Source organism: Athene cunicularia, assembly GCF_003259725.1.
Source record: "Athene cunicularia isolate RWA chromosome Z unlocalized genomic scaffold, athCun1 chrZ_part1, whole genome shotgun sequence".
In the NCBI taxonomy this organism is placed as follows: domain Eukaryota; kingdom Metazoa; phylum Chordata; class Aves; order Strigiformes; family Strigidae; genus Athene; species Athene cunicularia.
The window spans coordinates 16,812,241-16,822,042 of NW_020799142.1; the positions used below are offsets into that span (position 1 = coordinate 16,812,241).

Genomic DNA, 9,802 nt, shown 5'->3' on the forward strand with positions numbered 1-9,802 from the left:
GGCTCCGGGCGGCGCCGCGCCCCGGCTTGCCGCGCCCCGCCTGTGTGCGCCCCCTCCCCAGCGCCCCCGCAACCTCCGCAGGCGATGCCGTCCCCGGGAGCCGGCCGGGAGGCGAGGAGGCAGTGGAACGCCTGCCGGGCCCTGCTGCGCTGCGGCGGCCCGACGGGAAATCGCCGCTGTGCCCGAGCTTACCTGCTCATTCCTCTGCGGGGCCAGCACGAAATTCAGTGCGCATCCTTGCTTGCAGCCTTCCGCGTCCTTCTCTGGTCTGCCCTCACTTGGCAGGCGCCGCTTCACCCGGCCTCAGATATTTTTCCATCTCTGTAACTGCCTAGAAGCGTTAATGTTTCGTCGGAGCACACTCGTTTTCCCACGCGTGTACGTATGCACATCTAGTTCAGACGATAGCTTGCCGCAGAACACCTACCGCTGCTGCTGTTTCCCAACAGACTGGGAGAGAGAAGAAAAACAGGAGACTCATCACATGACCCGAACCTTGGGGAGGTCCAAAGTAAAATTTTCTCTTGGTCTAGATTCCCACTCGACCTCAGTTGGGTGGTTTTGCTTTCAACCTCCGAGCTGCGGAAAGGGAACTTGAAATTTTGCAAGAACAAAACTGCTGTCAGAAAGTTGCTGTTTTGCTGCCGTTAAAGAAGCCTACCCGTCTGAATGCTGGTTTAATCTGAGATGAGGAAAGGAAAATTAAATGTCATACTGCATAACAGGTTGTTTTCAGGACGGTGTAATTTTAGATACAGTAGAAGTCACTGAAGTCAAAGCACTTTTCTTTAGCTGAATATCTTGGTCTTATTTCTCAGAATTTGTTATTCCCCAAGTGTAACATTAACTAAGCACCTTGGCAATAATTATTAGTCTGGTCACTTTGCTGAGATCACAGCTTTGATCCCAAGCACTTGTTGACTGAGAAGTACCTCCTAACAAAAGCAGATTCTTTCTTTGCCTTACATATGTGATCAAATGCTGACCTAAATGTAGAGTCTTTGCTGAAGGGTGTGACGAGCAGATTAGAAGAGATCTTTCCCTCTAGACTTGCAAGAGCAAAAGCCTGATGAGACTGTACTCCATGTAATTGCAAAATAGTATCAGTATGTGCACGGCCTCAAGGTCACACTGAGTGAATCACTTAGGTGGTCTGTCAAGATGCCATGCTCTAAGTACTCTCACGAATGTTTTTCAGTGAGGGGTGCTGTGAGAAAGTCAGTAGTGTTCATTGTCATCTTGTAAATAGGGTACCTTTGGGATAAGCAGGTCATCTAAATATCTTCCTGTACAACTCAGGGATGTACATTTAAAGATAAAATAATTCTGAATTTCACAAAGATAGAATCTGACCCTTTTTTAAAGCCTCTACTATAAATTAGAGACAGTTTTCTGGAAGATTCCTAAACCAAGCCATATTGTCAAGTATGTTACTAAATGCAGGGAAGAACAGAGCAAAGTATGTGTAGAAACAGCATGAGATTAGTTTCCTGCAAATTCTGAAGCAGATGGTTGAAATGAACTCAAATTATTACCAGTTGTTGGCAGTGTAACCTGCACGTACACAGTATCCTCTAGTCTTTGGTAGGAAAAAACCCCAACACACAGTGCACTATTATATCTTTTCGAATATTCCTCTCTGCCATTCACAGAAAAAAAAAAACCCAAACCAAACCAAACAATCCTATGCTTTTAAAGTATTCTAAACAGAAAAAGAAAACAGCTTTAGGAATTTAGTAAACAGTGGTCACACAGAGGAGGAATACAGCTTTGAATAGTAATTGGTTAGAAAAGAATACAGAGAAGAAAAAGCAAATCTCTAATAAAAGTAAATCTAGGACAGAAGAGTGCATATGCATCCTTTCATATGCAGAGTCCTAGGGGACACCTCTCTTAGAGTGCCAAGTATCCAACAAGGCTTAAAGGAGAAGGAAACTTGGGAAATTCAAGGCAAAATGTCAGAGTGGCAATGGGGTAAAGAGGAATATGCATGTGCACTGAGGTGAAACGCTTTCTGGAAAGCAGCTAAGAACAGGCAAAACATGAAATCCAGGGACAGTGGGAGGCACCAGTGTAAGATATAATTAAGTGTGGACAAGTGCTGTCACCATCCATATTAAGGTATGACTGTCTTTTGAGTAAGGCCAGCATTATCAAGACTTTGAATTACTTTTGGATAAGATGGAAAGTGGAAACACCTCACTACTCATTAAAGAATATATGGCATGCCTTATAAGGGCTGTTTATCCCAGTGTCTGAATCTAATAAATTACATTTTGACTATGATCGTAATATTCACCTTATTGTTTCAAATGAATGTTTCTCCACTCTGCCTTGACCAGGGCTGTATGGTGACAAACGAGAAAACACCTGCCACGCCTCACTCCAGAACATTAGGTAATGCAATGCCTGCACGAAACATCATAGATTTATGCACAATATAGCAGGTCTATTAGAGGTACTAAATTCTGACTTCAGTAATTGAACACGCTGACTGACATCTGTGTTTTGTGATCTGCTTTTAAATATCCTTTTGCACTTAATCAGTGTGAGTTGATTTGATTGTAAAAAGTGTAAAATTTACTGAAGAGCTCAGAAAGATACTGTTACCTCTTGCACAGATTATTTCTCAGCCTATCTAAAATAAAGCTCTGGAGGGTAACACGAGACTCAACAGTTTTCAGTGGTCCTGTTTCCCCTAAATCGTAAGTAGCAGCACTCAGGGTTTGTTATGAAACAGAAGCCTTTGGCCTCAAATTAGCATCGTGCAACATTTGGAACATCAACTGTTGTACACAAAGAAACTTCTGTTTGGGAACACACTAAGTTTTTGCAAGCCAAGGAGTTTCCTTGTTGCACAAAACCTGTAACAGTGTCATGAATAACCAACAATTTTCAACATGCAAGAGATAGGAATCTGCCGTGCCCCTGAATGCATAACCAAGGCATCATCATCCACAAACAGAATAAATATGACTGATAATTCAGTCTGTAGCTTTTGGTCTTGACTAAACATGCAAAAAGTGCTTTAGTACTGTATACAAACTAGATTCTCCACATCTTCTTCTTCTATGTAGAATCATCCCCACCTTGATCTTCCATTAATTCTTTCCATTGTGTGAAAGGGAAAACAAACCTGCTCCTAAGCCATAATCCTTTCCTGTTTATTCCTCTCTGTAATGGAGAAGTCAAGTAACCAAATGAGGACATAGAGTCTGAGGTCCTTTTCATTCTTGTTTCCTAGGACCTGCTGAAAATCTACTGGTGTCTCTGTTGCCTGTAGATAAATGCTTTGCCATCTTGCTGATGCTCAGTTCCTACTTCATAGCATAACAAGTGTGCCTCTTAGAAGAAACTCCATGTCAGAAAATCAGGGTGCCCTCTCATTTTTCAGGAGAGAGAAAGCCAGGTAAAAGCAGAATCTCTTACAGGGAATTCTGTGGGTTTAGTTCAGACACTGGGAATGTCTAGTCTCACTGTTATTTTAAGTATTTTTCTTGATGATTTTATTTCAGCCCTGATTTCCATGGGAAATGTTTTTAAAGATTTCTTCCCTCACATTTCAGTTCACACAGAACTGAACTTTTGTTTAAAATGTATTTTGGATCTACAAAACTTAAGATTATGTCTTGACATAGGTGTCAGACACATTATATAAGAAAAGAGCTGTTCTTAAACCTTCTTCTTCTGCCAAAGCATGTAATAACAGTTCTCTCTCTCTCTCTCTTTTTTTTTTTTTTTTTTTTTTTTTTTTTGATGTTTCTTCTAACAGCCCTGCACTGTCTAGTCACATTTGTCACAGTTATCAGTTTTCTTCCTGTAGCATCTGCTCATGAATTGGTGAATCGTTTGGTCTATTCACCATATGATCCAAAGCAAAAAGGTGGTTTGTTCCCAAAGAGTTTGCAGTTTAAGTATGAAAGACAGGCAAGGAACAGAGTGATCAGCAAGCTAGATTTCAGTCCTTGTGCAGCTGAAGTCTATCTGCTGCCTTGAGATTTTTTGTCACTAGTTTGTACATCTTGCATTAACTACTAAAATAAGTTCAATTTATGACCTCAGGTAGTCTTTAAAATAGTGATACTTTGATGTCTAATTTGGATATTTTTCCTGGTTGTGCTACAGAGGATTTTTCTGACCTCAGACAAGTCACCATCCTTTCATGTCTCATTTTTTTCCAACTGTAACTGGGTAACAAATATATTTACCTACCTCAGGCCTGACACCAGGCTGAGGGATTTAATATTATTGAGTTTCCACGTGCTTCCTTGCTCAAATAAAGTGTAGTAATGAAGTGAGCAAGACCTGTTAAACCTCTTCTCATACATCACTTATGAAGAGGTACAAAAATTATTGCAGCCATCAGCTCTTTTTCTTATATTCTTCCAGACTGCTAAATTCACAACATAGCTCTCACCCAGATCAGCAGTTACATGTATTGTAAACACAACTATCTCTTCCCTCTGCAGAGGAAAGCAACTGTACCATTTCAGGCTCAGGAAACCAGCAATGCCTTAGTTTTCTTTTACTCTACTGCTACCACTGGCTCTTACATCTCTTTCAGCCTAGGTGCTTATTATTCCTTCTGTGAGACAGATGTATGGGGCATAAGCAAAACTTAATAAACTGAGGAAGATTTTCTCCAATAGAAGATATAGATTTCCATATTACAAGGGAACAGATGCAAGAGTTTCACTCTTATTTTTGTCTCTAAGGACAATATAGCTACCTACTGAAAGGGAGTGTGAAGCATACAGATGGAAGAAGTACCACTTCCTCCCTCCCACTGAAGAGGACTGACCTCAGTTAGTCTTTTTCTCTGCCTGCTGCTCTGACATCCTTCTTCTGCCAGCAGCAGAATCATACAGTACCAACAGTAAACTGCAGCTAGTAGGGGACAGTAACATGACAACAGCATAAATGTTCAACCATCAGCAAATGTAAAAACAAAGCCAAGTTGTCGTGGGCTGTGAACCAACAATATCGCATGATCAGTATACCCAGTGCATGCCACACAAGCCTTATGAGAACCCTATAGAAGAGGAGCAGACAAGAGTGACACAATTTGACAGCTACCACTGGAAAACTGACTCCCTAAATAATCATCAGACAGGTAAAGAGCTGGCAAGAACACCCTTCACAGAGTGGAGGATCTGAATAATCATTTCTGGGTGCAGTAATGGCATCCCACCTGACACATTCTCTCTGTCCTTTTTATTTCTGTTCCCCCACCCTGCCCTTCTAGTAATATTGTCTGTATGCTTCCATTCAATGTGGGTAGCAGTGATGGCAGTGCTGTTCCTCTTCCTAAATCCAGCAGGCAGACCTGCCAAGACCCTCATAGCTGTCAGAGGGAATAAGAAAACTCAGCAGCAACATTAGTGCCTAGTTCGTCACCTTTATGTCAAGCCTGTCAATTTTCTGATACCACGGCAGAAGTGAAACAAATAGGTGTTTGCTGTAATGATGGTAGGGAGTCCACAGTTCTTAAAGACAGTTGTGGGATCTTTTATATACAGTCAGATCTTTACCATACCCACCTTTTGAGAAAAGGCCACATTTTTTTTTTCCTGAACTCTTAAGTTATTCCCCCCAGCACTTCTGGTAGGTGCAACACTACTTTATTGTTTCTGTGGCAGTGCCAGTCCCTGAGAACAGTGTTTCCAAAGCTACTTAATCACAGTGTCCCAAGCTGTGATCTAAACGTCCTCCAAGGCCAGATGATCTGGACATGAGTAGTAGGCATTTACCTATGCTGAAACAAAATATTTGCAACATTGGGTTGCTACAGCAATCTTCTCTTCTGTGCATACATAAATAAATAAGAGCTCAGGAGTCATAAAAACATTTCCCAGGCAGTTTCTGGAAAAAGGAAGATTGCACTGGAAAATTCTGAGGAAAGTATCTTTTCAGTCTTAGTATTTGGCTGATATTAAGACCAAACATCTTACCTTTATATTGCATGAACAGCTGACTCCAAAAGAAATACCATGAAATAAAATCTATCTTTGCAAAACTAATTTCTTACTTTTCTGATATCTGATAAAATGGTATTTTTAAAAAATTTCTATGTATTCAATGGTATAAATGGTATGAATTTGGTTGCTGTTCTTGGCCTTTATTTATCATTCATAGGGCTCTTTCTCTTCTGTAGCACAGCTTCCTTTGCTACACCTGGTTCATTTACATTTTTATGATGATTGTAGAGACTAACGAATCTCACCTATCAATAAATCATTAGTAGATAAATCCTTTGCTTTCTGCATACTTACCTTCCTTCTCTCAGATACTGAAATCACAGAAAATAGATGTTGTATTAGTTGGCCAACTTTGACATTTGCTAAGTTAATTTCCATGTAATACAAATACATGTATATACTCTAGATACAAGTATAACATATATATGCTGCTTCTTTAGTAGATTTGGGTTATATTTTGGAGTTTAAATTTTGATTATTGCATTTCACCCTGCTGATGCAGGATGTTAGGTCCAAAACCTAGCTGACTTCACATGTTCTACGTGTTTGCACTATGAAAGGCCTTGAGAAGCAAGAATGACCTTGATAGATTATGTTTGTGTGGATTTGGGGAAGGGCATAAATTTAATGCTTGCCAAGGTAGGATACATAATTTATTTTGACAGATTGCCTATCTTCTTTGTTCTTTGTGGTTTAAGCCAATTTTTTTCAGATTTTGAACAAAGACTTGCAAGTCTCAAGAACATAACTGACCACTTACTGTTGAAGGTATTAACCACACAAACCACTTCTGGTGATTTGCATAACTGCTTTTCAAGGATGGTGCCTTAATCAAGTTTATAGTGTACAACACAGTGCAAGGCAGCTTGGTTCAAAAATACACACCACTATTTTCTCTTGAATTTCATTAACAAATGAACGCTACTGAACTGCTGCTCTTAGTTTCCTGCCCTCTAAACACAAGATTTGGAGGTGATTTTATTTACAGATGTTACACCAATTTCATTATATTGACTTCATTAGGTTGTATATAACATCTTAATTATAAAGCTGCATGAACTGTCTGCGTTATGCTGAAAAGAACAATCTTCCTTTTATTTCTATCCAAGATAAGAATGTGTATTAACACATTAACGTATCAGTCACAGAAGTCTTGAGATTAGAACTCTTTATTTGCTCTGTGTAACCAGAACAATGGATCCTTCTCTGGGCAGTAACATACCTTTCAGTCTACAGTAAGAACTACTGCAGGCCTCTTTCTAATAACTTCTTTCACCCTCTGGATCATACCCATGTATATTTTAAGAATGGAGAGATAACAAATGTCAAAATAAAATGCAGATTGGAAAAGTTAATTAGAGAAAACAGCACCTCCTCTTATTTTTAAGTTCCTAAATCCAAAACTTTCTGAGTTATTCCCAAATTCCTTTGTGTATTCTAACTCTCCATCTTCACTATGAAAAGTGACAGTTCTTTTTCACAGAGAACTCAGATTATTTGGATTTAGTTCAGTGAAAGCACTTACACATAGTTGCAGCAACATTTTATTTTAACTATGTAGAAAGCCCAGCTCTCCATGTCAGTTAAGGTACAGGCAGACATTAAACTCATTAAACCCTAAGAAAAGGTACATTTCCCTTCATATGTTAAAACAGCCTCATAGTCCAGGTTATTACTTTATTATTTTATCCTGTCAATTAAATTTTAATAAAGTAGATTGCAATTCACTGCATCATTTATCAGTAGATAGATAGCTTTCTTCTCTCCCTGACTAGTAGAGTCCCTCTCCTTTTCCATATTTCCAAAAATCCCCCCCTTGTTTTCTGAAACCCAACTTCATTTTTGGGAATCTTCAGTCTCAACACAATGATAAGATACATACTTCTATAGAGCAATACACATATCCACCAGAAACTTCTCATTCAGATCTTGAAGGATATAGGGTAGTATACACACTACTATGTGTGAATCTAGATGTCAAAGAACAACACAGCTCATCTTTTCACCGTTCTAAATTATCCAATATTTGAAGGAAGATGACAAGCATCAGAAAAGTATTAAATGAGAAAATTATGAAGGGAAAATACAGCCAGTTGGAAATACCTGCAGAAAGACAAAAATCCCACTTTTTAAAATCCAATTTTCCCCCTAATACGCCTGGTATAAAGCAACTTATTTATGTTTAAAATAAAACAGACTATCTCTTTAAATTGTGTGAACATGTGTGTTAATCAGTCAATAAATGCAAAATTCTTTGTAGAGATTTTTCCCTTAAAATTATCTTTTGTTCTTATTTTTAATTCTAAAACTATTACAAATGACAGCATATTAGAGAGGCATGTAACATAAACTCCTGTCTCCTTCCCCCTTCCATCTTTTTTTAAAGTACTGAAAGAAGAGAAGATAAATTCCAATGCATTTTGATGATGTCATGAAGACCAAAGTTGTAGCTATAAAAAGAAAATGTTTCTATTTCCCCTGTCCCCAACAAAGCATGAAATAAATAGCTACTATTTGGAATAAAGATTCATATTTGAGACTTAGACTAGCTTCATAAGCCTGTCAATTGATTTGTTTAAAATCATAACCAAAGGTAGATTTGATGCCAGATACATGTTATAGAACTGTGTGGTACAACTGTGTTAATACATGGAAAGGCATTCCAACCATCTTATTTTAGTAACTGTACCACACCAAAGACAACAAAAGCTGTCCTGATATTGAAGTGTATGATGCTTTCAAAGTGGGTTCATTGTGAATATTTGGAAGGTCGTAGGTCTAAATTCCACTGATGTCTCACATTCAAGTCTTGCTGCAGAGGATGGGAAAGTATGAATGAAAATTTTGCTAGTAAGCCCAAGCTTACTGTATGATTTTCTGAGTATTTTGGCATTCATTGGTCTAGAAGTTGATATATAGAGGCTCAAAAATTATAGAGAAGGGACAAAATCTGTCCACTTCTTTGCAATCTCAGCTAAGCTTTTGTAGAGCACCAGTCAAAGTTTTTGTCAGCATGGTCCAGATGGTTCAACTCCAGTGACAGGGAAAGGCTACTGTTACCATTTCTGCTGAGGTTCTTGGGTCCAGTGAAGGCAACATCTGCCTAAAATCCATTCTTGCCCAGAGAACAATTTTAAGGGTTCTGGATCTTGTCCCTATGAGAAGTTCAAGTTTAGAAAAACCTCTCAAAAAATGAAAGTTTTTTTTTATCTAATTGAGGCTAAATATCTAAAAGATAAATTGAAATACAATGTGTCATCCTCCCATGTGTCTAATGAAAGGCGTGTGGTATATCGTATTAATACTGATGTGAAGATCTCCTTAGGCAAAGCATTTATTGCAAGGTAAAGTGTTAAATTGCCCCATACCTTTGACACTGTAATTCTCTGAATATCCAGACTTTATTTGTATAATAGCAATTCTTAAAGCACAGACAGGTGAATCAACACCATCACACAGAATACTTGTGGCCTAAACTGGAAGCGAAAATGGATGAAACCATCTGCTCTGGTCACTAGGCATAGGCATATCTCCTTGTAGAAAGATAAAGAACTTATGGGGCTATGGTTTGGGCTTCCCCTTTGCCTTGGCAACAGATGTTTTGGAGAGAGATCTAGTGCTGTTCAGTGCTTCTTAGCCTAAATGCCATTGATTGCAGTTAAGATAGTAGGTTGGCTAGGTACTGTTTCTCTTGAATTCAAGCATCAAAATAGTCTTAACTGAAATCCTTAGACTCTCTAAAGCAGAATATGTTTAACTCATGTACTTCTCCAACAAATTAATAGAAAGTCATCCAGGATTGGATTAATTGAATTAATTCATGG

At 38.7% G+C, this 9,802-nt stretch overlaps 1 protein-coding gene across 1 annotated transcript in view; it reads right to left on the reverse strand.

Moving 5' to 3' along the window:
* The window catches only part of MAP3K1 (mitogen-activated protein kinase kinase kinase 1), a 60,345-nt gene extending 59,348 nt beyond the window's left edge, over positions 1–997 (reverse strand). Inside the window, exon 1 of the mRNA XM_026865590.1 lies at positions 193–997. Within this exon, the coding sequence (XP_026721391.1) occupies positions 193–200 (8 nt within the window). The 5' untranslated portion in view covers positions 201–997. The remainder of the gene's footprint in view (positions 1–192) is intronic.
* Positions 998–9,802: the final 8,805 nt, after the last annotated feature.